The sequence below is a fragment of the Toxorhynchites rutilus genome, chromosome 2, assembly GCF_029784135.1.
Source record: "Toxorhynchites rutilus septentrionalis strain SRP chromosome 2, ASM2978413v1, whole genome shotgun sequence".
Taxonomy (NCBI): domain Eukaryota; kingdom Metazoa; phylum Arthropoda; class Insecta; order Diptera; family Culicidae; genus Toxorhynchites; species Toxorhynchites rutilus.
The window spans coordinates 27,017,337-27,045,151 of NC_073745.1; the positions used below are offsets into that span (position 1 = coordinate 27,017,337).

Genomic DNA, 27,815 nt, shown 5'->3' on the forward strand with positions numbered 1-27,815 from the left:
ATAAATACCCACCGCCTGTTGCTTGTGAACAGTTGGCTCAATAGTGAACGGTGTGAGCCCTGGGTAAAAATGCCCACCGCGAAATACGCTTCATTGGGCCATCTGTCATTCAACAGAGCTGCCAACTAGGCAAAACATAAATGAACTCACACAAAAAGAAAAAAGAAAGAAAAGCTCGGTAAAGAATAGTGTCGGCTAACGACTTTCCACCATCAAGGAAATAGGAAGTGCGCGCCGGAAGAAGTAAATTTTAATAGTGCCAGAGTGCATCGAAATCGAATAGAGAACATAGAGAAAGATTGTTATAAGAAATAAAAGGTTAGTGGGAAATTGAAAAGGAAAGAATTAGTAGTAATTTAATATTTAATTTCTTGAAATTATAAGAGAAAAGATAGAGGAGCCAAAAAGAAGAGGGGAACCGGAAGAGAGAAAAAAAAGGTAAAGTAGTGTAATGACGAGAACCAAGAATAAGAAATAATGCGCTGGATAGGTCCTTTCAGCGGGCCTTTTTTTTATATTTCGTTTTTCTTCTTCGACAAGTGGGGTATCCGCCATTTGGAAAAAGGACGTTCCACTGAACTATCCGCTATTGTTATTCGGCGACGATTCAGGATACCGGAACCAGAAGAATCCGATCAACTCTTGGTGGCTACAGCGGAGTTTTCGTTAATATCGCGGAGAAAGAACACAGAAAGAAGAGAATGAATACACGAAAAGTACTGCAAGTATAAAAGCATAAAATTTTGTGACGTCACTATTAGGACAGAGGAAAAAGTGATAGGGAAAATAGGATAGGGTCAGAAGAAAATTAAAGAGTACATTTAAAAAGAAGGAATAAAAGAAGAAAATTACATTTATCTCCTCTATTGCGGTTTTGGAAATTCCCGTTTTTTCGGACTCGAAAGGAGTCGCCAGCCCTCGCCTTCGATTGGTCGGCGGAGTTGGCTAGCATTGCTCAACCTTTGAGAGATAGTTGATTGTGGGAGTAGTTGGTGGCTTCAAAGGAATGCGTAGGTCTTGTGGAGAAGGATAAAACCGACACTGCTCCTTTTTGCTGGAGGAACAGCTGTTTGCAAGTGGCCGGAAGCAGGTTGAAGGACCCTGAGGAAAGGAAATGCCTAGTTAGAGAGTTTCAGCACCCTAGCCGTCCCCCCCCTTTTTAGAGAGGGAGTGGAAGTGTCGAACTACCATAGAAACGTTTATCGATCCCTAAAACCTCCACATGCCAAATTTGTGAATCGAACGAATTTACATTTAGGGCTTTTGAACTGGCGGCGCCGGGTGTTTGGATTCTAGATTTCGCCTTCCGGAAGCACTTTGACGGCTGATTGGACTGGAGCACTAATAATCCGATGTTAAGATATTATGTAGTATGTGCATTTCCTTTCAGCCAACCCTCATACAAAATAGTATGGATTTACTTCTCTTTATACGAAATGGCAGATGTAATTTTTGCGGCCTCGGTACTAAGGATTTTGAGAGGTTTAATCTCAAGATTCAATGCATTGCTGGCTATATTTCGGTATGTGACAAAAAAAATCAGTCGACAAAAAAAATTAGAGGAACAGAATGCGAAGTCGGAAATTTTAAGTGATTTTGAACATGCTTTAACTTTGTGAAAAATCAACGCATATCGATGGGATGTATATCATTTTGAAGCTACAACTTTCAGATATTAAAATAATTTTATCTTTTTTTTTTAAATTAATTATTCTCTGTTTTTTTTAAATTTTGTAGACTGACACAATTTATAAGCAAAAATATTGTCTTAGTCCACAAAATCTTTGAAAAAACAGAGAAAACTGGTTTTTTTTCTCGATATTGTTGCCCACTACATCTACACACATATGTGAATGTGTAATATTCCAATACCTGAAAGATGGTGCTTTAAAGCTTTTGAATATCCCATCTGTATTTGTTTATTTTTCACGAGGTTACAGCATGTCACTCAAAATTTTCGACTTCGCAGCTTGTTCCTTCAATATTTTTAAAGAGCGTATATGAGATTTCGATCACTTCAGCCATCTATCAAGAAAATAATGGATTTCTCGCGTAACTTTTGAAAGAAACATATCTGCTTTGATCGATTTTCTTCATTGACTTTCACTTCCGATAACCACGGCCTTGTAGACAGATTTTGCGCCAGTGCAGCATTTTGAAACCAATTCGGTCCAAGCTAAATAATGTAAAAGAAGCCGTACTCTTTATTCCAGATAATCTTTGATGACACGTGCCGTGTCTTTCTGAACGCCTAGATGTGGGCATCCATTTGAGCTCAACCAAAGTAATTCGCCACAAGGGTTGAAATGTCAACAGAAAACACCGTGACAGCATACCAAAACACAAAGCAACAACACATCCTCAAAAAAACAGATTTAAATACGAGTATTTTGCGGTTGCATCACAAGAGCACAAAAACAACCTGCGATTTTTGACCGGCCTCAGGTTCTCCTTTGCTGGTATTGCTCCCCATCGCTGATGGAAGGTAACTATCGATAGTGTTGAAATTATCTATCGCTCGTGTGTATTGACATAAGTAAAATTTTTGCTTCACTAATGTTTGTATTTTGTCACGTTTTGTGGCCCGTCTCTCAATTTTATCAGCTAATCATGACGTTGCAATAATCTCAACTAGCTGAAACTGTGATGATGATGATGATGTGTTTGAAGAGTTGACTGAAGAAGCGAGCAGACCTATTCGCGTAGCAATCCCAAGTGGAAGTTTGACATAACGAGTCACGCATCCTACTTTTTGGAGGAATTTTAGCACAACTGGTCGCGCCAAGAAACACCCTTTTTCTGAGAGATTTGCGCGATTCGTTTCCCTTACCACTAGGTAACAACGGTAACTGAAACTGGTATGTTTACGAGTAATATATATCATGCGTACGCGCGTCTGCTTACGCGTTCATTCATTCACTCATGACACATTTGGTTTTTAGTTTCGCAAACTGGATTGGCTACTCGGAAGGACACACCTCTACCATTCATGATGAGTGCGGCATTGGCGATTGTTATGGTTTTCGTGGGATGCTGCAGCAATGTTGTATTCCTTGAGCTACTAGTCAAGTGAGTATTAGCAGTTCGCTTCAAGGGCAGTGTGCGAAATTGTTGAGCTTTTTGTGATGGATATTGTGACGGTTTATTGTTTTTTTTTTTAATTCGTTTATTTTTACAGGCTCAGTTACTTAAGTTTAAAGGAGCCGAATTCTTAAATATATTTTTAAAACTATATATATATATATATAGAAACAATTTTCTTACATCTATGGTTAGTAAGGTGGAAAACCGATTACTCGCGGTGTACTCGAGTTTAGAAGGGTGACATATTTTTAGGAGAAGGATGGGATATAAGGAAATTGTAACAATGTTGATGAGCACTCAATTCTTAAATCTATTCGTATATCTATAGTTTATTTACATTTCAACTTATTCTACTATTTATAGCAAGGGGACGAATTACCCGCAAAGGAAGGAAAGGAGGGTATAAGGATGTAGGGACAATCACACACGAAGATCTATAGCTTTAAGGAAAACATATATATGGGACATGTAATCAAGGTCTAACCGAGCCAACACATCTCTCACCGGCACATTGGGCTGTCTTCCTCGGGCCCGAAGGGAGTTTTCTAAATTCGATCTGGCGACCAGATACACCTCGCACGACCAAACAATGTGCTCGATGTCGTGATAACCTTGGTCACAAACGCAGAGATTGCTGCTGGCAAGATTGAAACGAAAGAGTAGTGCATCTAACGAACAGTGATTGGACATGAGTCGGGAGAAGGTGCGAATAAAGTCCCGACTCAAGTCTAGACTTTTGAACCACGGTTTGAGGCTAACCTTAGGGATAATCGAGTGAAACCACCGGCCCAATTCATCTTCATTCCACTTGCGTTGCCAGTTAGCGATGGTATTTTTGCGAACTAAAGAATAAAATTCATTGAAGGCGATTTGACGCTGATAAATATCGCCTTCAATTGCACCTACCTTTGCCAAAGGTAATGACATAACAGCGTCTGGATAAAGCACTCAAAATTTCTCGTATTCTCTCAAGGAAGTACGGCGAGTGCTTTTCCGGCCTCACTGAACGGATAGCTTCGACAGAGCTAAGACTATCCGTTACAATGTAATAGTGTTCAACAGGTCGTGAGGCGACGCTGTCCAGCGCCCAGTATATCGCTGCCAATTCAGCAATATATACCGAGCAAGGATTCTGAAGACTGTGTGAGGTGCTAAAAAATACGTTGAACACTCCAAATCCTGTGGACTCATTCATAGAGGACCCATCAGTAAAGTATATATTATCACAATTGATACGCCCATACTTTGCATTGAAGATTGTAGGAACGAACCCCAATCTAAGATAATCTGGATTTTCATGGATTTTCTCCTTCATGAACAGATTGAAATGTACAGAGGAATTGATGTAGTCAGGAAAACAAACACGGTTGGGAATATACGAAGAAGGAACAACCTGCATAGAGGTGAATTCATGATATGAATTCATGAATCCAGAATGAAAATTTAGCTCGATCAATTGCTCAAAATTTCCGATCACCAATGGATTCATAACCTTACACCGGATGAGGAACCGAAGAGATAATAAATTGAAGCGATCTTTTAGTGGGAGTACGCCTGCCAAAACCTCGAGACTCATGGTATGCGTTGAGGGCATACATCCCAACGCAATACGGAGACAAAGATACTGAATTCGCTCGAGTTTAATGAGGTGTGTTTTGGCAGCTGATTGAAAACAGAAACTGCCATACTCCATCACTGAGAGAATAGTTGTTCGATACAACATTATAAGATCTTCGGGGTGGGCTCCCCACCATGTGCCGGTAATTGTACGGAGAAAGTTTATTCTTTGTTGGCATTTTTTACTCAGATACCTAATATGGGCCCCCCAAGTGCATTTGGAGTCGAACCAGACCCCAAGATACTTGAAAGACATAGCATGAGTGATCGGTTTACCCAAAAGTTGAAGCTTTGGTTTTGCTGGTTTATGCTTCCTAGAAAAAACCACCATCTCTGTTTTCTCCGTGGAGAATTCGATCCCTAGCCCAATGGCCCAGGTTGAAAAATTGTTCAAAGTATCTTGTAAGGGTTCTTGCAGGTCGGATTCGTTTGATCCTACGACAGACACCACTCCATCATCTGCAAGTTGTCTTAGGCTGCAATTTTGTGTAAGGCAATTGTCAATGTCGCTTACGTAGAAGTTGTACAAAAGGGGGCTTAAACATGAGCCCTGGGGGAGGCCCATGTAAGAGACCCGACTTACTGCCGAATCTCCGTGAGAAAAGTTCAAATGTTTCTCACAAAGCAAGTTATATAACATATTATTCAATAGAGGCGGCAGTCCCCGAGAGTGTAATTTGTCTGACAAAACCTCTATTGAAACAGAATCAAAGGCCCCCTTTATGTCCAAGAATACTGAAGCCATTTGTTTTTTTTTCGGCGTAAGCCATTTGAATTTCTGAAGAAAGCAACGCAAGACAATCATTCGTCCCCTTGCCCCTGCGGAACCCATATTGTGTATCTGTAGGCCATTCGTTTCAACCCATCGATCAAGGCGAAACAAGATCATTTTCTCCAACAATTTCCGTATACAAGACAGCATTGCTATTGGGCGGTACGAATTGAAGTCGGACGCGGGTTTTCCGGGTTTTTGAATAGCTATAACTCGTACTTGTCTCCAATCATCTGAAACAATATTATGCTCCAGAAACCGATTGAATAAATTCAACAAGCGATGTTTCGCCACATCAGGGAGGTTTTTCAGCAAGTTGAACTTAATTCTATCCGATCCCGGAGCAGAATTGTTACATGAAAGGAGAGCAAGAGAGAATTCTACACATCGAAAACCCGGAATCAAGATCGCACCTATCTTGTGGTATATCTCGAACAATTTTTTGCACAGGAGCGGAATCGGGACAAACCTTCCGCGCAAAATTAAAAATCCATCGATGTGAATATTCTTCGCTTTCATTCGTTGAAGAGCGATTTCTCATGTTTCGAGCCACTTTCCATAATTTTTTCATTGACGTTTCTCGTGACAAACCTCCCACGAAATTTCGCCAATAAGCACGTTTTTTCCCTTTGATCAAATTTTTAAATTGATTTTCAAGGTCCAAATACGTCTGAAAATTTTCAGGGGTTCCACGTTTCCGAAAAGCTTTAAATGCATTCGATTTTTCTACATAAAGCTTGGAACATATGCTATCCCACCATAGATTGGGAGGCCTTCGACGAATAGTGGAACCTGGGATGGGTTTCGTTTGAGCGCGAACCGCGCTGTCATAGATCAAACGAGAAAGGAAGTTATACTCCTCCAATGGAGGTAAACCATCTCTGGAATTGATGGCTAGAGCAATCGCGTCCGCATATTTTTTCCAGTCAATGTGTATTGTGAGGTCATATGCCATGTTTATAGATTCAGAAGAATTCGACCCAATGGTGATGGAAATTTTGATTGGCAAGTGATCACTACCGTTGGGGTCCTGGATTACATTCCACTTGCAATCTAACGATAGTGAATTCGAGCAAAGCGAGAGGTCAAGAGCACTTGGTTTAGCAGGAGGTTTAGGAACACGTGTTGTTTCCCCAGTATTCAAAACGGTCATATTGAAGCTGTTACAAAGGTCATATATCAACGATGAACGATTGTCGTCGTACTGTTCCCCCCAGGCAGTTCCGTGAGAGTTGAAGTCTCCCAAGATCAATCGTGGCTCAGGAAGAAGTGAGCACATGTCAACAAGTTGCTTGCGGCTAACCGCAGCTCTCGGAGGCCAATACAAGCTGACAATACAGAGGTCTTTTCCTCTGATGTTTGCATGACAAGCAACAGCTTCAATTCCTCCAATAGGTGGAAGGTCAATTCGAAAAAATGAGTGGCACTTATTGATCCCCAATAACACCCCTCCGTATCTGTCATCACGGTCCAAGCGTATAATATTGAAATCATGGAAAGAGAGATCATCTCGCGAAGAAAGCCAAGTTTCGGACAGAGCAAAAACATCACAATTGAACTTATGAATTAAAATTTTGAATGTATCCAATTTAGGGATAAGACTACGACAATTCCACTGAAAAACAGTGATATCTCCGACCTCTCTATCTAAATTAGACATCAAGAGAGATAATCATTGCAAGGAGGGGCCATGTTTGCATCAATTGCTGTAAAATTGTCTTTAATACTGGAAGCATTGAAATGACAATGGTTCTGATGGAGTCGGAAACATTAAAACACTTGAAGATTTGATCCAAAAGGTCAGACAACTTTATAAATCCCGATTTTGAAGTTGAGTTGGACGGAAAAACAGGGACAGTTGGGGTTTTTGATGTCCCCTCGAGTGCTGGGTCGTTCGAAGGTGAACTATTCCCACGGAAGCCAGGAGGAACCTGATTTTGCTTGTCCGCTGCACTCGATTTTTTAGGCAAGCTAACTGGGGGTATCACCGGGGGGACTTGTTCTTGAACTTTGGGAGTGGTCACATTTTTGCGCCGGGGATTCCCTTTGAAAATAAACGGAGTGCCCCCGCTAGCTGTGTCCGCTTCCATTTCATCAACTGGCAACGTGGAAAAGATATTGTGTGTTGAGATTGGTTGTTGTTGTTGTTGGGCCAGTGGAGAAGCGCCCTTTAAAATTTCCGCAAAAGTGCGCTTCGAGCGTTCCTTTAAAGAGCGCTTCTGTTTCTCCCAGCGACTCTTGTAAGTTTCACAAGCTGAGAGCGCGTGTGGGGATCCTCCGCAATATGGACACTTATGCTCAGTCGCACTGCAGGATTTCCCCTCATGTTGCTCTCCGCAAGTGGCACAGCGCTCCTTGTTGGCACAATAATCTGAAGTGTGACCAACTGACTTGCATTCGCTGCAAGTCATGGGCTTTGGCACGAAGAGTCGCACAGGTAGTCTCAATTTGTCCACCATAACGTAGTCAGGGAGGGCGGCACCAGCAAAGGTGACTCGAAACGAGTCTGACGGCGTAAATTTAGTTTGGTCCCCATCATGGGAGAGTTTCTCGAGTTGGCGACAGTCCAAGATCTTTACTTCCATTGAGGGAAGCTTCTTGAACTTGCCTTTTCCTTCTTTTTTTATTTGTTCGCTCGTCAGACCCGTTTCAGTTATCACCCCCTCAATTTCTACGTTATGGGAGGGTATAAATGTTCTATATTCGAGAGTGAAGTGTTGGTCAGCAACAATCTCGTTTGCGTGTTTCCGTTCATTCACGACAACCCGCAATTTGTTCGGTCTAACCCTGCGAATTTCAGATACAGAAGTGTATCTGGCCAGATCTTTCATGATCTGAATCACGTTAAGGCTTTTTCCTTTTGGTTTTGGCCGGAGGAAAACAACCCACGGGCCAGTTCCAGGTGCATCTTCTGGATAAACTCTGACACGTGGAGCGGAGACAACAGAGGGAGAAGACGAGGACGAGGACGAGGATTGGGTTGGATCGGAAACATCAGAAGGGGGAAGCGAAATCGATGATGGGAGAGGGGGAGTGGAAGTAACAGTGGGTTCAGAAGGGAGGCTTGCTATTTTCTTAGAGGGGGGCTTGGAAGGATGAGCAGATTCGTCCCCAGAAGAATTATCTTCTTTTTGAGGGACTCGTTTATGTTTTTTCCCAGATCTTGAATGGGATTCATTATCGGAGATCTCCATCTCTGGAGATCCTCCACTATTCTCCATTTTACAAAAATTTGTGTCTTATTTCTAATCTATTATTGAAAAAAATAACAAAACAAACAAACAAAAAACTATGATGATAAAAAAGACGGGTGGGTAATGTCGGGGACATAACCGGAGTGACGTAGGACTATACAAAGAGGACAGCTTTTGTTAAATATATATTTTAAATATACTGTTTTATTTTCTTCTCCTACGTGAATACCTACCTATCTACCTGAAAAATGGATTAGTTTACTGTTTACGCTTTATGAAAATGTTGATGGTTCTGAAAAGAACCTTTGGTGTTGTGTTTTTGTTATCACTCGATATTCCCATCTTGTTCGGTTAAACCTTTCTGTTTAGCTATTGCGTTTGCCACTCGCCACAGCTTTCACAGTTGGAAAATTTCTTCCCATCCAGCTTGTGACATGTTGTTCAGTAAATTACATTTAATGCGACGTGCCGGAGAAACACTTTGCCACTCACTGAAACTAATTGTTGCCTTGATGAGCGCCGAACCGAAGTTACTCTGTTCTTGATGCGGGTTTTCTGATTGTCGTGAGCAGCTTTGCAAGCCAACTCGAGCACTCCGACGGCCGAAACTCTATAATCGCTGTTAGGTATACTGGTGCTCCGGCACCAATCCGTTCGGCCTAGTTACCCTTGCGGAGCAATCAGTGAATGCGACCAACAGGAAACTGGAGACTTGCACAGTTCGAGTGAGACTTTGCCTTTCCCTTAACTTGTCCTCCTTTGTTACGTCCACGATGCCGATGCCGTACAACCACACGGGTTTACGGTTTGAAAGAAAATAAGATATTTTTTTGGGGTCCGCGTGTTTTATACTCTAGCGGTACACACTCACAGGATAGAGACAAATCGGCAGACTCAGCCAGAGGGGCAAGTCCAACGAGACGAACGAATGGGCGTTAAAAGGGAGCGATGGCAAAAAAATACATTCATTACGATTTGTTCGCTCGTTGGATTCACATGCAGGCTAAAAAGGGTCCTTTTCAGGATCACAAAATTATCTTCAATCTAAAGAGTTTATTGTTTTGTTATCACTCGATATCCCCATCTTGTTCGGCTAAACCTTTCTGTTTAGCAATTGCATTTGCCACTCGCCACAGCTTTCACAGTTGGAAAATTTCTTCCCATCCGAATGTGTTCTGTTCTGAATGCGGGTTTTCTTATCGTCGCAAGCAGCTTTGCCTGCTAACTCGATCACTTCGGGGGCCGAAACTATATAACGCCGGCTAGGTGGACTGGTGCACTGGTACTAACGCGCTCGGCCTAGCTACCCTTGCGGGGAACTCCAGATAAACACGGTTCGAGCGGGATTTGGCCTTTCCCTTCACTTTTCCTCCTTTACCATGTCCAGACATGGCTGCTTGGGTTGGTTTGTTGATTTGTTGTGATGCGAACCGATGTGGTGTACGGTTTGAATGAGAATGATCGTTACGGCAGCGGAGCGAGGATTTTTAAGCTGACTGGCTGGCTCGAGAATTACGCATGTGTGAGACTGCGACCAATGTTTCGCTCATTTTTTTTCTTTTTCCTTTCCAATCGTGCTTCATTCTATTTCGCTGCTGCTCTGGTTGCCCGTTTTGTTCGGTACGATTTGAGGAGCACAAAATGGACCAATCAAAAATGGGCACATAGTGCATTTTGACAATGCTTGATATTTCACAATTATTCAATTATTTATCTCAAGAAAAATGAAATGTTATTCGTTATGATAGATGCGTGGATATATTTCCTATCAATTGATGCAAAAACCTTTGCGATCTATTGAGAAATGCTCGAGTTATAAGCGTTCCAAATCTTGCATTTTTTCCTACTTGTTCAGTGCCTAGATTTCCATTTCACCCCCTATATCTTCCGGTTAGACGTAGTCCTACGTCAATATTAAGCAATGAACATATGAGTTGAACAATAATATTAATATTAAATATGTGTACCTTAATATAAAAGTTGTTCCGATACTGCGCTCTACTGCCCTAACCAGGGAGAGACAGAGGCTACGCGCTATGGATCAACACAATAGCGCAAGAATAGCTCACACGGTCACGTGATGATAATTCCCGTTAACGACAGCCACACGATGGCGATCCCGTTATGCCAATGTTCAACAGCCGCCAAGGGCTGCAAGCTGCAAGAGCGCTGCTTCCTTTGTTCCACTTCACAAAAGGTCAATTCGAAAGCGGACAGCAATGACCTTCACTCGTACACTATACCAATCGCACAATAGTAAAAGTGGCAACGCACAATAACGACACTGAACTTTACTCGTCAAGAGTTGGATAGTGAAATGACGGTTTATTGTTGAAACATTGCAATCTTTGGTACGTTAAGTCAATGGGAACTGACAGTGATTTTTTTTCCAAAAAATGTTTATTTATCAGACTCAATTACTTATCATCTAACGTTTACAGAGTGAAAATTCATTTTTTTTACCTAGTCGTTTAGGACAAGGATGGAACGAGATAGATAGTTTGGTTTGATGAGGGAGGAATCAAACAGTGATATCATTTCTTTTGAAAAATTGTTAAAGAGAGGAAATAAGGTTGAGGTCGTGACTTGCTAAGATGTCGCTAACCGGTGAGTCATATTGCTTTCCTAGTACCATGAGTGATTCCGATAGACGAGCATGTGTAGAGTTAAAGTTTGTACAGGACCAGACCACATGCTCGATGTCATTAGAACCATCACCACAAACGCAAATATTACTAACAACGATCCCAATGCTTTCGTTACCTGGAATGGAGCAATGGGCTGGGACCCAGACTAATGTAATCCTGTAAGATTTTTCGACTAGACCAACAAAAAGCTGTCTTATTCTTATAAGAAAGTGGCATGAAGCTCTTATAGGTTTTATCGATTGAATAGCTTCTATTTAGCTGAGGCTATGTGGATAGATAAAATAGTGATCAACCGACGAGGATTATATTTTTTTCCAAAGCGTGATAGATTGCTATCATTTCCGTAACATGCACCGAGCAGGGATCGCTCAATCTATAAACTGAAGTTTTGATTAAATATGTCAAAACCAGTAGAACTCACTGATATGTCGATCTAAATCGGTGCAGTAGTTCACAAGTTATGAATTTTTGAAAAAAGTCATTTTAGAAAAAAAAAAAAAGGAGAAGAGGCGATATTTCGGATCACCCTAAAATGAAAATGAGTACCCTATTGAAAAAATAAAAAATACGGATCTAATCTTTTGCAAAAAGGAACAAAACTACCACTTTTCACGAAAATCTGATAACCACTATATCTAAAGTGACCAGATGGTCAGAGGTCTAACGCGGGACACAAATACGAAACGTTATGTATATATGTTATGTGAACATGAACCATAGTTTAGCGAGTCTAAACTGATCTGTGTTGTTTCTTTCTAAGTATCGGCACTCGATTGTGATTTTTCGGTGGTTTAGATTTCGCTTACGCCCTAAAATCACTCGCTCAATCAGAGTATTTACGCCTCGCAAGCACGATTCAAATTCTACAATTTTCTTCAAATTACCGAATGGAATGCTCGAAAATTCCAATTCATTTTTCATCGATTTTAGTGTTAACGTATGCATTCAAAAAAATGGACTAATTTCGGAAGGCGATGTAAGATAATTTATAGGAACAAATTTTCTTTAAATATTACGTAGCAGCAGCAGCACTGTCAAGCAACTTGATGATTTTTCCATACTGCAAGCTCCACCCCACAGCGAAGGAGTTGGACATCCTGAGGCCCTTTGTGTCCGCCAGATATATCCGATCTGGTAAAGAGATGATACTATGCTGCTCCTTAAGCCGGGAGATCGAAGCAACCGGCCAAACGGTGGAGAAGAATCTGGCCAAAATGAACATTTCTTTGCGGAAGCGTCAGACGAGACCGGTAGTATCTGAGCAGCAGGCAATCACCCAGAAGGAGTAGCTTGAGGTGCTGGTGAAAAACTTCTTTTAGTACTCATAATGAAAGACGAGACGTACTTGATGCTAGAATTCAACAAATGGCAGGGGACCGGGTACTTTACGTTCCCTATGTAAGCGATGACATCGAATATATCATTCATATCAAGTTCTCGAAGAAGGTCCTTCTCTGACAGACGTGAAGGGAATGTCCAAGCCGCTCTTCTTTCGAGTCATAAGACGAAGACCACCAACATTCCCCAGCTGCGTCCGATAGAAAACTTTTGGGCGAGTGGCCAAAATAGAGTTACATACGACCCCCAAAGTCACGAAAAGGTTAAATAACACGCCGATATACATCTTTTTATCGACCATGGCTCAGTTTCCGGCCAACTTCCGTAAGACCGCCCAGCGTTTCATTTACGATACTTCATTAAACAACTCTGCCTCTTCCTGTCGAGTGTACACTATTTCTTTCGGCTTATTTAAAACGTTAAGCCCTGACTGAGCTAGGGGATCAAAGATGAATTTTTCGTCTGACTCACGTTGGTCCCTGTGGATCAATAGGGGACTTTTATAGAAATGATTTTACAATTATGTTGCTGTCGCTTCCAGTTGACACTCTCTAAACAAAAAGCCCAATGTCGGTGCGATGAAACCAGCTCAACGTATTAATCTTTGGATGCATTAGAAGCACTCTTGAACGGTCTTCCAAATAAAAGTTTTTTTTGAGGTTCACCCATCTAAGAAAATCAACATTATCAAATCATTATATTGAAATATATTGATATCGTGGGACATTTTCGTTTCTTTTGCCAAATGCGGGAAGTTTCGCGGGACTGAATCTAACGCGTGACATTTTGTTGAAATGCGAGACGTCTGGTCAGTTTCACTATATCGGTTTGGTATGGAATGGCTGTATATAGGGTACCTCGCTAATTTTTGAACACTTTGCAAATGTTGAACAGTCCGAGGAATTTTGGGCTAGAAATCAATTTCAATTTTCAACAATTTTTGAACAGTGTTTTCCGAACACTATCTTTAACACTCCTTTACTCGCGCATTGGTCTGTCAGACCGAGAAATCAAAAATTCGTTCATTTCTCAGAAAATATCAACACTACGACTTTGCGGTTCTCTCTAGCTTCGTTATCCGTCGTTCGTCATCGTTTAGGGTATCGCATGTGTTGGTACAAAGGGGACGTTTGCCACTTTTTTAACACTTTCGGTCTGACACACCGACGCGAGTATAGGAGTAACTTTTTTGGACAAGTGCCTTTTTTCATATTCTAAAATACTGTTGAATGAAATGTAAGTGACGTGGAATTTTTATTGAATATAATGCATAAGATCATTACCGGATTTCAGTCCCTTTTGTAACAGGATTGAACGGATCCATACATAAACTATTCGTCGTTAGATTCATACGTTCAAAAGCAAAATATAAATGTTTGACTTTCGTATACTTGTTCGCTAAATATAATGGTCATACATATACACACTTGTGAAAGAATTGTAAACAGTAAACTATAAAGTAATCGGTGGCTCATGGTAATTTTTAACAATTACAGTTCCGGGATATTTTTTTTATAATGAATCAAATCGACAAGAAAACAAGAAAAAGAAAAGGAAGTTCCTAGAAATCCTTTTATATTATCTTTTTATGCCCCATCTAAAAAAAGGCTAAACTAAGAATTAAAGTTTACCGAGAATACAGAGACAAAAAATATTAGAAAAATGCAAACTTTATATTCCAGAACCTTTATCATCTGCTGATTATCGAAAAACACGCAACAACTGCATGAAATGTAAAAAATATGTTTGTTTCGAGCATGCGGTTATGCTTTGTTCTGATTCTTACTCCAATGAAACCACAATCGATTGATACGTTTTTATGTTATTTTATAGCTCTTTATACTTCCATGAATTATATTCAGTTGCTTACTTTTAATTAATAACAGAGAAAAAATCGAATTTCGTTATTTGTGTTGGAGTATCAAAAATAACTTTGTTTTGAGGAGGCTGAATTAGATGATCTATCAAAAGGTAATAAAAACGAAGTAAACATATTTTTTGAGTTTTTTCATTCAATAATACCCTCTTCTTCAAATAAATGCCAATAAAGCCTGTAAAATACACAATGGTAACATTATAGAGAAGTTCAATTTTCGGTCTGTGACACCGTGCGCGAGTATACGTGTTATGATTTTGCCCGCGAGTACAGGAGGGTTAAAAACATCTACGTTTGAAGGTTACACATGTTATGTTGCCCAATTGATAACTTCTACATAACCCTTACCTTTGAAAATGCGATTAAAAATATTATGTAATCAATGATCATTTGGCTCTGCAATTTTCAAAAAATAGGAATAAGAAAGTGCATCCTCCAAATAAGCTTTATAATAAAAACAGCTGCGAATTTTTCACTGCCACTATTTTTTCACAACGCCTGATAGAATGTTTCAACAGATCTTCAATCTTCCGGGGTCCTGTTACACTAAAATGTTATATGAATAATGCATTTTTAGAAAATTCTGTTATTTTTCATCTCATATTCCTATTGACGAACGCTCCCATAACCTCAAATTGTCTTTTTCATTAGAAGTGGAGCCAGCATTTTTTGAAGAACATGATGTAACGTTTTTGTTCAAAAATGTGCAAGTGTAAATAAAACTGCAGTTGCCATACAAATGAAACACAAATTCATGCATAACTCAAGAGAAAATAGAACCAAATTTAGCATGTGGAGGTTTTATGATGATGATGATGATGATGGCCCACCTCATACCCCTACAAAGGTTTGAGCAGGACGATTTATCTTATAGATAATAATTAAGTTTAAAAATATCAAGAGACCAGTATTAAAAAAAAAACGAAGCGAACTGGATCTGTTGCAGGCATAAATATCTATTAATAGAACAGTAAAAATAGGCACAAACTGCGAAAAAACAAACAATGTTCCTATCCATATTGACATTGACTTAGTCATAGTCTCAACTCCAGGCCCAATGTTTTTTCTAAGGCATGTCAAGAAAATTTCCAACCCGGGAAGATCCTTGACTGATTGGGAATTGAACCCAATATCTAAAAGTTTTTACTTAGAACATAAAAGAGATCTGCTACAATCAGAAATAATCAATATAACCATCTGATGAAAGATAGTTTACGACAATTCCGAATGAGCTATCCCAATTCCAGTTTCCACTTCAGACCCTATATAAAAATTTCATCATGTGTCAGTTTTCTGCCAGTGTTCATTATTAACATTCGTCCAGGCCCAACAAACGCGCGCGAGGCTCAAACTTTCGTAGACAACGCTCATTTTTTTGACGTAGGACTACGTCTTTCATTTCTATACCGGGGTGTAAAATCAAAGTTTCGAAAACGAAAGCGTTACGTCGGAAACCGAGATTTTGAGCGTTAATAGCTCCTAAACAACCGAACGAAATGATATGATAAACACTTCATTTGAAAGATAAAATGTCTACGCGTTATATACTTGTTACTTTTTCATCCAAAAACTTGTTTCAATAGCCTTAGAATTATTTTAAAACAGGCTATTGAAATCATCTATCGGTATATGAGCGAGCGCCGCTCGGAAATCCACTCAGTTATAATTGAACAGCGATGTTATCGCTGTTTTGGTGAAGCTGTTTTGGTGGAGCTGTTTTGGCTTCGTTTATCAGCACGGCTTCATGCCCGGCAGGTCGGTTACCACGAATCTGTTGAACTTCACCAACACCTACATTACTGCTATGGAGGGCAAGGCTCAAGTCGATGTCATCTATACCGATCTGAAGGCGGCTTTGTTGTTCATATTATTTTTTAATGACATTGCTGTGAAATTAGTGTTGAACTGCCAATTAATTTATGCTGATGATTTGAAAATATTCTGCATGATCCGTTCAGCTGAAGACTGCCAACGCTTGCAACATTTGCTGAATGTGTTTGTTGACTGGTGCTATCTAAACAAACTGATTATCAGCGTACCGAAGTGCTCCGTCATGACGTTCCATCGTTCCAAAAGTCCGTTACAGTTTGATTACTGCATCGACGGTGCTTTGCTTGAAAGAGTTGAAACAGTTACTGACCTTGGAGTAGTGCTGGATCAGAAATTGAACTTCAACGCTCATTAAACCTCAATCATTGCTAAGGTAAACCGACAGCTCGGATTTATTTCGAAGATTGCGAAGGATTTCACTGACCCATACTGCTTGAAGTCCTTATATTGCGCTTTAGTACGACCAATTCTCGAAACTGCAGCCGTTGTTTGGACTCCAAATGTGATTTTCTGGAATTTGAGGATTGAGCGTGTACAGCGGAGATTCATCCGGTTGGCCTTGCGTCATCTACCTTGGCGCGATCCATTGAATCTTCCTGCTTACCCGGATCGATGCAGACTTATAAGCCTGGACACTCTTGAGAGAAGACGCAGAATACAACAGGCAATTTTTGTATCAAAGCTATTCAATGGGGAAATTGATTCTCCTCGGATACAACGAACCGCTGTCGTCGATGATTCGAACTTTCACATTGGTGGAGGATCTATTTGATTTCGGCGAGACATCCAGCCGCTTTAAAAAAAGATTAACTAGTTCGTCGATTGTATAAATAATTGTACTAAAGGGTGTGTCACATCAAATTGCATCACGGAAAAAACGCTGTAGAAATTCGCCCAGTAGACCGATCCTTTTGAAAATTTTAGACAGTAAAATAAAAACTATTAAACAACTTTTGGCATTTTCTTTTTATTCATACTTCGAGCCCAAGCCCGAATGCTCTTACCTTTCTCTTTACCCCGTCCATAAGGTTCTGTACAACGTCAGGTGGTAGTTTTTTTTGAACAGAAATCCATTTTCTCTTGAAGTCCGCCTCCGATTTGACAACTTTTGGGTTCTTCCGGAGGGCCTGCTTCATAACCGCCCAATATTTCTCTATTGGGCGAAGCCCCGGCGCGTTGGGCGGGTTCATTTCCTTTGGCACGAAGGTGACCCCGTTGGCTTCGTACCACTCCAACACGTCCTTTGAATAGTGGCACGAAGCGAGATCCGGCCAGAAGATGGTCGGGCCCTCGTGCTGCTTCAATAGTGGTAGTAAGCGCTTCTGTAGGCACTCCTTAAGGTAAACCTGCCCGTTTACCATGTCGGTCATCACGAAGGGGGCGCTCCGTTTTCCGCAAGAGCAGATCGCTTGCCACACCATGTACTTTTTGGCAAACTTGGATAGTTTCTGCTTGCGAATATCCTCCGGAACGCTGAATTTGTCCTCTGCGGAGAAGAACAACAGGCTGACGAAAGTCCGCTTTGACGTAGGTTTCGTCGTTCATTACCAGGCAATGCGGCTTCGTCAGCATTTCGGTGTACAGCTTCCGGGCTCGCGTCTTCCCCACCATGTTTTGCCTTTCGTCGCGGTTAGAAGCCTTCTGAACCTTGTATGTACGCAGGGCTTCCCGCTGCTTGGTCCGCTGGACGAATGAACTTGACAAATTCAGCTTATTGGCGACATCCCGGACCGAACTTCTCGGATCACGTCTAAACTGCTTAACTACGCGCTTGTGATCTTTTTCACTGACGGAGCATCCATTTTTGCCGTTCTTCACCTTCCGGTCGATGGTTAGGTTCTCGAAGTATCGTTTTAGTACTCTGCTGACCGTGGATTGGACGATTCCCAGCATCTTACCAATGTCCCGATGTGACAACTCCGGATTCTCGAAATGAGTGCACAGGATTAATTCACGACGCTCTTTTTCGTTCGACGACATTTTTCCAAATTTACGAAAAATTGACAGTGAAGCATGGCCAACGTGATCTATACACTCTTATCTGATTATAAGCGAAAGCAGAAGATATAATTCCTAAAAATTAAATTTCTACAGCGTTTTTTCCGTGATGCAATTTGATGTGACACACCCTTTATATTATTATATATTTATTCATTAAGACCACAGATGTCAGATGAATCAGATTTAAATAAATGAATAAAAATAAATAAATAAAGCGCTGATGAACGGTGTCACCAAGAGTCTGTTTGTGCACCTTAGGCCTGAAGAGAATCCATCAGGAGGAGAGTGATGCCATCATTCGCCTCTAGTTTGCCTTCCAAATTGCCATCGGAAACCACACCTTCTCTCGATTCAATCACGGACAAAAAGCATACTTAAGCGATACTCTGGTGGTGAAACGCATTCATTTTTCGTGAGGACATCGACAAGACAACTGAACGAACAGAACGAGCTGGACGGCGAGGGATCGATGGATTCATTACCTGGCCTGACCTGACCTGAAACGCATTCAGTTTGTTTGGAACTGTGAGGGAGCGCAGGAAAGCCGATCCATCAGGAGGAGAAGAGAAGGCGACCAAGAGAGTATCAGCATCGAAAAACATCGAAGACATCGGTACAGCCGCCACACACACATACACGCGCGGAACTATTTTCGTTTGGTTGATATCCAGCATCGAGAAGATTCCGGAAAGATGTTATCGTTGCTGAAAAATAATCTGCCAGTTCCCCTAGGAATTGAAAAAAAAAACATTCAAGCGAAAGAGTTTCTTTCAATGTTTTCTATCCATATAACTCTGCGACCAAATACATTTGGTTTTGTGATTTTTCAATCAAGTGCAATGAACAGGTGGTTATCGAGTTAGCATTAACCACTGGTGGGCTTCGAGTATCGAGGAGAATCCGGAAAGATGTTATCGTTGCTGAAAAATAATCTGCCAGTTCCCCTGGGAATTGAAAAAAAAACATTCAAGCGAAAGAGTTTATTTTAATGATTAACAATTTCTCAAACGAGAAATGGGTGTTGTGAGAAAGGATGAACGAACGCAAAAATTATGTACACTGATGATGAGACAGATATTTTGTCTATTGGAAATGGAATGCAAATCATATCACTATACAATCAATGTACTATGTGTTATACAACTTTCGTGTGATTGCTTCTTTTGCTGAATATTGTAACGCTCTCATTTTCGAAGTCCCCCAAATATTCATTTATTAATTCATTCAGAATTGACCCAGATGCAACTAAAAACAAATGATCACTAAATCAACGATAGTCCTACGTCACCCTTGTGGTTATACCACAGATATAACCCACTTTCTGTTTTTTTTTAATAATAATCTACAATTTTAACAAATTTAACAACAAAAAAAAAACATCATCATCATCAGTACGAACATGGCAGTTTGAGATACCTGTAAATATTTTTTCTAATTTATTTCAATTGATATTAAACATAAATAAATCATTTGACAAAAAAATTACGAAAACCTGTTTACAAAACAGATTTTACGTGGGAAATACACATTCTCTTAAACTCTGCCATTGTTGCCGCACGTATTTTCCGTTTAAAATTTTGAAGACGAACACCATTGTCAAGTAATAAATTCTTTGCTTCACATATAGCCACTGTAGCGCGTCCAACATCAAATTAGAGGAAGTGTATCTACTACATCTTAAAATCAAACGCATAATCTTATTTTGCAAACGCTGCAATCTCGTTAATTGTGTATTGTTTGCAAGGAATAGGATCGACGAGCAAAAGTCTATGTGCGGTGAGATCAATGATTTATACAATTTAATTTTACTGTTCACCGTCAGTTCTTTCTTCAAACGACACAAAACGCCGTATTTCTTGGCAATCTTCTTGATGACATTATTAATGTGAGACTTGAAAGTTGAATTGTCATCAATGATAACTCCTAGGTATTTGATTTCATTCACGCGTTCTAATGTCTCACCATCTATTTCAAAATTTACGTCAATACTGGAGTTTGCTGAAGAAATCAGCATGTATTTTGTTTTGCCAACATTTAATTTCAATTGTTTAAATTTAAGCCACTGAGCCAGAGAATGCAAATCTTCGTTTATGTGATCCTCGGTTTCTTTTATATCCTTAGCTGCGATGAACAGGACAGTATCATCTGCAAACAAATTAATATCACAATATCGTAAAACCCGTCGCAGATCATTTATATATAAAATGAACAAAATGGGCCCTAAGACACTTCCCTGCGGCACCCCGAGTGAGTTGCCGATGGGATCGGAAATAGAATCGTTAAAACGAGTCTTTTGAGTTCTGTCGCACAAATAGCTTTCGAACCATTTGTACGACATTCCTACAATTCCATTGCGCTCCAATGTTTGTAACAATAAGGGCCTAGAAATTGTTTCAAAAGCGCGTTTAAGATCCAGAAATACCGCAAATATAGTCTCTTTCGCCTCGATATTCTCTTTCCATTTTGCTAACACCAGATTCAGAGCGGTTTCACAAGAGTGTCCCTCTCGATATCCCGACTGTTCCGGTATTAGCAAATTGTTGTTATCTACAAAATGCATCAGCTGGACTTTCACAACAAGTTCTTGTATTTTTTCTAATGTGTGCAACATGTTAATAGGGCGGTACTCTTCGGCTTTATCCGTCCCATTAACCATGGGGATCGGAATCACAAGGGATCCCTTCCAAACCGTTGGCACGTGCCCAGTTCGTAAAGATTCATTAATTAGGTCCAGTAGATCGTGTCCAATGACATGAAAGCAATCTTGTATCACTTTTGCATTGAAATTATCGATACCAGCCGATTTTTGCAATGAAAAACAAATATCTCTTAACTCAGCAAAAGTGATGGGTGAAAAACAATCTAGTCTACAATTGATATTAATCGGCTGTATTATTTCGTCAGGTTCGCTGACCAAGTCAATACTTTGGTTGATCAGCAGAACACTATTGACGAAATAACTGTTGAATTTATCGGCAATAGTTTGGTCTGACTGTTCTTCTGACCCTTCGAAAACTATGGATCGCGGTGTACTATTTTTAGAATTTAATAACTTTTTCAATAATATCCATAGTTCTTTGCTATTATTTTGATATTCATCGATTTTCCTCTGTATATATTCACTTCTAGTCCTTTTCAAGACCTGTGAAGGGGGTAAGAAATATTTATATGCAGCCATTCCATGCCAAACCGATATAGTGGTTCTCAGTTTTTCGTCAAAAGTGGTAGTTTTGTTTTTTTATCACAAATTATGAGACCCGTATTTTTTTTATTTTTTTGTTAGGGTGATCATTTCTATTTTAAGGCGGTCCAAAAAAACCATTTTTTCGCATTTTGGCAAAAATGGCTTTTTTTTAAAAAATTCATAACTTTTGAACTACTAGACCGATTCAGATGGTCGACATATCAAAGTAAAGCCAATCACCTAGTCTTTTTTACCATACCATACCTGCAGGAAATTTGAATTCTGCTCTAGTTATTATTGACTGTATTCGTTTTTTTTATTGTTTTCATAGTTTCGGGAACAAAAGCGCTACAGTTTTTTTTTTCTGGAAAGATGAGGATTTTAAAGTAAAGCCGCGTTTTTTTTGTTTTTGAGTTATGATATTTCAAAGTTAGCCGACGGTAAAAAAAAAAAAAGATGATCGACATATCAAATCAAAGCCAATGAGCTAGTCTTGTTTGAAAACATATTATACTCTGAATAAAAATTGATTTTGTTTTCGTAATTATTTATTATTATTTTTTTTATAGCTTACATCGTTTCGGGACCAAGGGCGCCATATTTTTTATATTTTTTCCTGAAAGCTGAGGTTTTTTCACATAATGTATCCGAATACCAGAGAGGTGTTATTTTTCGTTTTTAAGTTATGATTTTTCAAAGTTAACATGTTTTCAGTTTTCGTTCAACATTTCTATGCGACTAGACTGAATGTATGTGATTATTAATTGGCAAATGTGTAATTTTTCAAAAACAGCTAGCTAGCAGGCTTTAATTTGATATGTCGATCATCTGAATCGGTCTAGTAGTTCAAAAGTTATGAATTTTTGAAGAAAGTCATTTTTGGGAAAAAGGGGAAAATGATTTTTTGGACCATCGGGTAACTTTGAAAAATCATAACTCAAAAACTGAAAAAAAACCCCTCCCTGGTTTCGAGATATGTTATGTGAAAAATCCTCAGCTTTCCAGAAAAAATATTAAAAACTATAGCGCATTTGGTCCCGAAACTATGAAAACAATATAAAACGAATACAATCAATAATAACGAGAGCAGAATTCAAATTTTCTGCAGGTATAGTATTTTTTCAAAAAAGACCAGGTGATTGGCTTTACTTTGATATGTCGATCATCTGAATCGGTCTAGTAGTTCAAAAGTTATGAATTAAAAAAAAGTAATTTTTGGCAAAAATGGGAAAAAAATGTTTTTTTGGACCACCCTAAAATGGAAATGATCACCCTAACAAAAAATAAAAAAATACGGGTCTCATAATTTGTGATAAAAAACAAAACTACTACTTTTGACGAAAATCTGAGAACCACTCTATGATGTTCCTCGAAGGTTACCATCTACTTTTTATTTATATAGATAGAAGAAGATAGAAGGAGTGCGTATTATCACATTAAAATCCATTTCCACTTTCGAACAAAAATCAATTTCGTTAACGCAAACATCAAATGAACTAACAACGCTTGTCACTTTGTAATTGTAGAACACATGCGAATTGAATTTTCCGATTTTTCGCATTTTCCTTCAGAGTTTTCCGAAAATTTTCAATTGTCATGTTTGGTTGGAATATGTTTGGTTGAAATATGTGTATTATTTTTACGGGACCCGCTCTCCATTTCAGAGGAGGGAGTGGTGTCATACCATCATAGAAATATTTCTCGTATTCGAAAACCTTCACATGCCAAATTTGGCTCCATTTGATTGATTAGTTTTTGAGTTATGCTGAAATTTGTGTTTCATTTGTATGGGAGCCCTCCTTTAGAGAGGGGGGAGGAGTGTCGAACTACTATAGAAACGTTTATCGATCCCTAAAACCTCTATATGTAAAGATTAATTTCATTTGTTTGATTAGTTCTCGAGTTGTTCAGCACCCTCCCCTCCCCCTCTTGAGAAAGGAGAAAGGAGAAAGGAGTGTCAAACCACCACAAAACACATTTATTGCTCCCTAAAACCTCCATATGCCCAATTTGGTTTCATTTGCTTGAATAATTCTTGAGTAATGCAGAAAGTTGTGTTTCATTTGTATGTCAGCCCTCCCTTAGAGAAGGGGGAGAGGTCTCGAACTATCATAAGAACCTTTCCCGACTCCAAAAACCTCTACGTACCAATTTTTATGTCGATCGGTTCAGTAGTTCCGAGTCCATAAGAATCAGACAGACAGACAGAGGATCGGAGTTGAGCCAAAGAACTAGTCGTGTTTGTTTGTGCTGTCTTTAAACGTCGGTGTTGGCTTGTTGCGGGGGAAAGTGCCTGTAAACGTCGTTAAAAAGTGTGTTGCTTGCCTTGATAGATTTAAATTTTGTGGAGTGTTTTTGGAATTCCCCGGAGCATTGCCGAATAATAATGATAAAAAAATCAGTTTCATACGAAGGCATTTTTTTTGCTATCGACCCGGGACCTTTTTGTTTTATTTGTGTTTGAGTTTTTTTTTCAAACATTTCTCTGTTCGGTTTGTTAGGGAAAATAAAGAAGTTTTGTTTTCACTGTAGACAAGATATGGTAGACTTATAAGCATGAGCAAGACGGTACGATTGGTTCTAGAGGAGTTTCCTCGGTTACCTTCTCAGGTTTCCCAAAGCTAACTCTCCATCGTTGCGATTGAAGTTCGACACAGAGTACGCTCAATGATTAAGGTAATATATCGACGGTCCGATAAGTTTCAGTGGAATTTTCTCCACATCGGTTACCTTCTCAGGTTTCCCAAAGATAACTTTTCGCCGTCGCGATTCGAGCTCGATAAAAAGTGCGCACTATATATAAATAATTCGATTTATAGTCGGACCAATTAATTTTACAGGTTTTCCTTCTCAGAATACCGGAAGATATTGCCGGCCGTGTGTTATTAACCCTCCTGTACTCGCGTGCAAAATCATAACACGTATACTCGCGCACGGTGTCACAGACCGAAAATTGAACTTCTCTATAATGTTGCCATTGTGTATTTTTCAGGCTTTATTGAGATTTATTTGAAGAAGATGGTATGATTGAATGAAAAAACTCCAAAAAGTATGTTTTCTTCGTCTTTATTATATTTTAATAGTAATCCAATTCAGCCTCCTCAAAACAGAGTAATTTTTGATACTCCAACACAAATATCGAAATTTGAATTTTTCACTGTTATTAATTAAAAGTAAGCAACTGAATATAATTCATGGAAGTATAAAGAGTTATAAAATAAAACAAAAACGTATTAATCGATTGTGGTTTCATTGGAGTAAGAATCAGAACATAGCATAACTACATGCTCAAAACAAACATATTTTTACATTTCATGCAGTTGTCGCATGTTTTTCGGGTCTTTTATCTAAGAGAAGAATGTATAACGACCTTCTAGGTAATTACCAGATGATAAAGGTTTTGGAATATAAAGTTTGCATATTTCTAATATTCTTTGTCTCTGTATTCTTGGTAAATTAGATGGGGCATAAAAAGATGATATAAAAGGATTTCTAGTAACTTCCTTTTCTTTTTTCTTGTTTTCTTGTTGATATTGTTCATTATGAAAAAAAACCCCAAAACTAGTTAATTAATGGATCCGTTCAATCCATTTACGGAAGGGACTGAAATAAAAAAAATAGTCCGGTAATGATCTTATGCATTATATTCTATAAATATTCCACGCCACTAACATTAATTTATTCATTTCATTCAACAATATTCTAGAATATGAAAAAAGGTACTTGTCCAAAAAAGTTACTCCTATACTCGCGTCGGTGTGTCAGACTGAAAGTGTTGAAAAAGTGGCACACGTCCCCTTTGTACCAACACATGCGACACGCTAAACGATGACGAACGACGAATAACGAAGCTAGAGAGAATCGCAAAGTCGTAGTGTTGATATTTTCTGAGAAATGAACGAATTATTGATTTCTCGGTCTGACAGACCAATGCGCGAGTATAGGAGTGTTAAACAATAAATCATAATCACGTCACTCACCTCAGTGATTCCTGATTCCTACCTCTCCCCACTAACAATTATCCCTCCCATGATAATCGCTAGGGAACTAGGGAGATGTAATTTTGCTAAAAGGTACAGGATAACTACTCGAATATTCGATAATTTATTTAAATTGACAGCTCTTGGTGCAGTTCTACGTCTCTCCGGTTATGTCCCCACAATACCCACCCGTTATTTCGGAATAGTTATAGTTTTGGAAGTATACACAAAACATAATTTATCAGAAGAAACAAGGTAGCTAGTGTGAGATACAGTATTTTATGTCAAGTGGGCCGAATTATGCACAGGGTGGAATAAAGGAGCAACACGGTATATTCTAACGACGATAATCTCAGTCCCACAATCGATTCCGATCGATGAAACAATCACAGTCACTCCCTAGAGACTAACTTACATCCGACCATAAACTAAGTCTGTTTCTTTCATCCTTGCCGACTATCAGCTCATTTTTGTTTTGTTCCGTTTTCTTCCAGAATCGATCCCGGCTCGGGTAACCTGATCACGTTCCTACAGTTCCTGTTCATTGCCGTCGAAGGCTTTCTGTTCACGTCAAAATGTGGCACAGTCAAACCGCGGATAGGACTGAAAGATTATACCGTGCTGGTGATAATGTTTTTCCTCAGCAGCGTCTGCAACAACTATGCGTTCGATTTCAACATCCCGATGCCGCTGCACATGATCTTCCGGGCTGGGTCGTTGATCGCCAACATGATCATGGGCATCATCATACTGAGGAAGCGGTACGCCTTCTCGAAATACCTATCGGTCGGAATGATCACGCTCGGTATCGTGGTATGTACCGTTGTCTCGGGCAAGGAAGTGAAAAGCACCCAAGTGATCGAGACTGAGGAAGAGGAAGATCCGATAACGGTGTTCTTCTGGTGGACGGTAGGAATTGCGCTTCTCACGATTGCATTGTTCATTTCGGCCCGAATGGGACTGTACCAGGAGGTCTTGTACAAACGCTACGGAAAACATCCACGTGAAGCACTTTTCTACACGCACCTGCTTCCGTTGCCTTTTTTCCTAATCCTCACTGGTAACATTTGGGAGCACATCAAACTGGCGAACGCCAGTCCGTTATACGATGTTCCCCTGCTCAACATCGGTGTTCCGATCACGTGGTTGTATCTGCTGGGGAACGTCCTCACGCAATACGTTTGCATTAGCTCGGTATACGTCCTCACCACGGAATGTTCCTCGCTCACAGTCACTCTCGTTGTAACGTTGAGAAAGTTCGTCTCACTACTTTTCTCGATTGTATACTTCAGCAATCCGTTCACCATATACCACTGGATAGGAACGATTCTAGTCTTCACGGGGACAATCATATTTACCGAATTGGTGGGCAAGATTCGACAGTCATTGAGTCAAGAGAAGAGTCAGGTGGAAAAGAAAGTCGATTGATTGAACTCGGAGATGTTGTTTGCACTCGCTAGATTCTTCGCATATTGATGTTGGGGTCTTTATATTGGATATCCCAATTGGTGCAAAACTTCCATCGCACTTGCGATGGGTCAATACTTCAGGAATGTTAAGTCAATTTTTGTTTTAGGTTTTAATGTTATATTTTTGTTGAATTAGATTCATCTTCGCTGAGTTTAATTGATTACTTGTACCATCGCAATGAACAACAGTTTAAGTTTGACAACAGGTAGCTGCAACCATGTTTCGCACTGGACAAAACAGAATTGATATTTGCATTATGAAAATTTTATAACTTCACTTCAGTAGTATATACCAACGCTAAAATAAAAGACTCGTTTCATAAGATATTTTGCAAATAATAGGAATATAGAGAAATCATCCTTAGTCGAAGCTAAAACCTTTTATGTGAACCTTTCGAACATAAATTTAATGGGAAGTGAATCAGTTTTATGGTAGTTGGAAGTGATCCCCACGATAGCTACTCTAACTTTCCCAACAACGATTAATTGTGTTTGCTTTACAACGTTTGTATTTTTTCGATCCGTACTGGTTATTTCTCGTATGACAAAGCATGGAATAGTTTTTTCCCTTAAAACAAAATTGTATTTTAGAGGCGAATGAACTGAAAAGTTTAAACCCTCTTAAAGCCAAAAAGAAGAAGAAGAAAATTGTATTTGTGGCGCCCAGAACGAACGAACGTGATGAATATAGAGGTTTTAAACGTTTCAGTTCATTCGCTGCTAAACGTGAGGCACGGAACTTTTCCTTGTAAATAGCATGCTTGATGTACGCATGTTATCGTAGCGATTCCTGTATTCTGGGATTGTTGCTTCACATTAACC

The 27,815-nt window shown here is 39.5% G+C and overlaps 1 protein-coding gene across 1 annotated transcript; it reads left to right on the forward strand.

The window, feature by feature from the left end:
* Nucleotides 1–2,314: 2,314 nt before the first annotated feature.
* Nucleotides 2,315–27,324, forward strand: LOC129769842 (UDP-xylose and UDP-N-acetylglucosamine transporter). The gene is made up of 4 exons (XM_055772339.1): nucleotides 2,315–2,485; nucleotides 2,605–2,858; nucleotides 2,943–3,069; nucleotides 26,019–27,324. Exons 3-4 carry the CDS (start codon nucleotides 2,990–2,992, stop codon nucleotides 26,950–26,952), a joined length of 1,014 nt encoding a protein of 337 aa, XP_055628314.1. The 5' UTR covers nucleotides 2,315–2,485; nucleotides 2,605–2,858; nucleotides 2,943–2,989; the 3' UTR covers nucleotides 26,953–27,324.
* The last annotated feature ends 491 nt before the right edge of the window (nucleotides 27,325–27,815 follow it).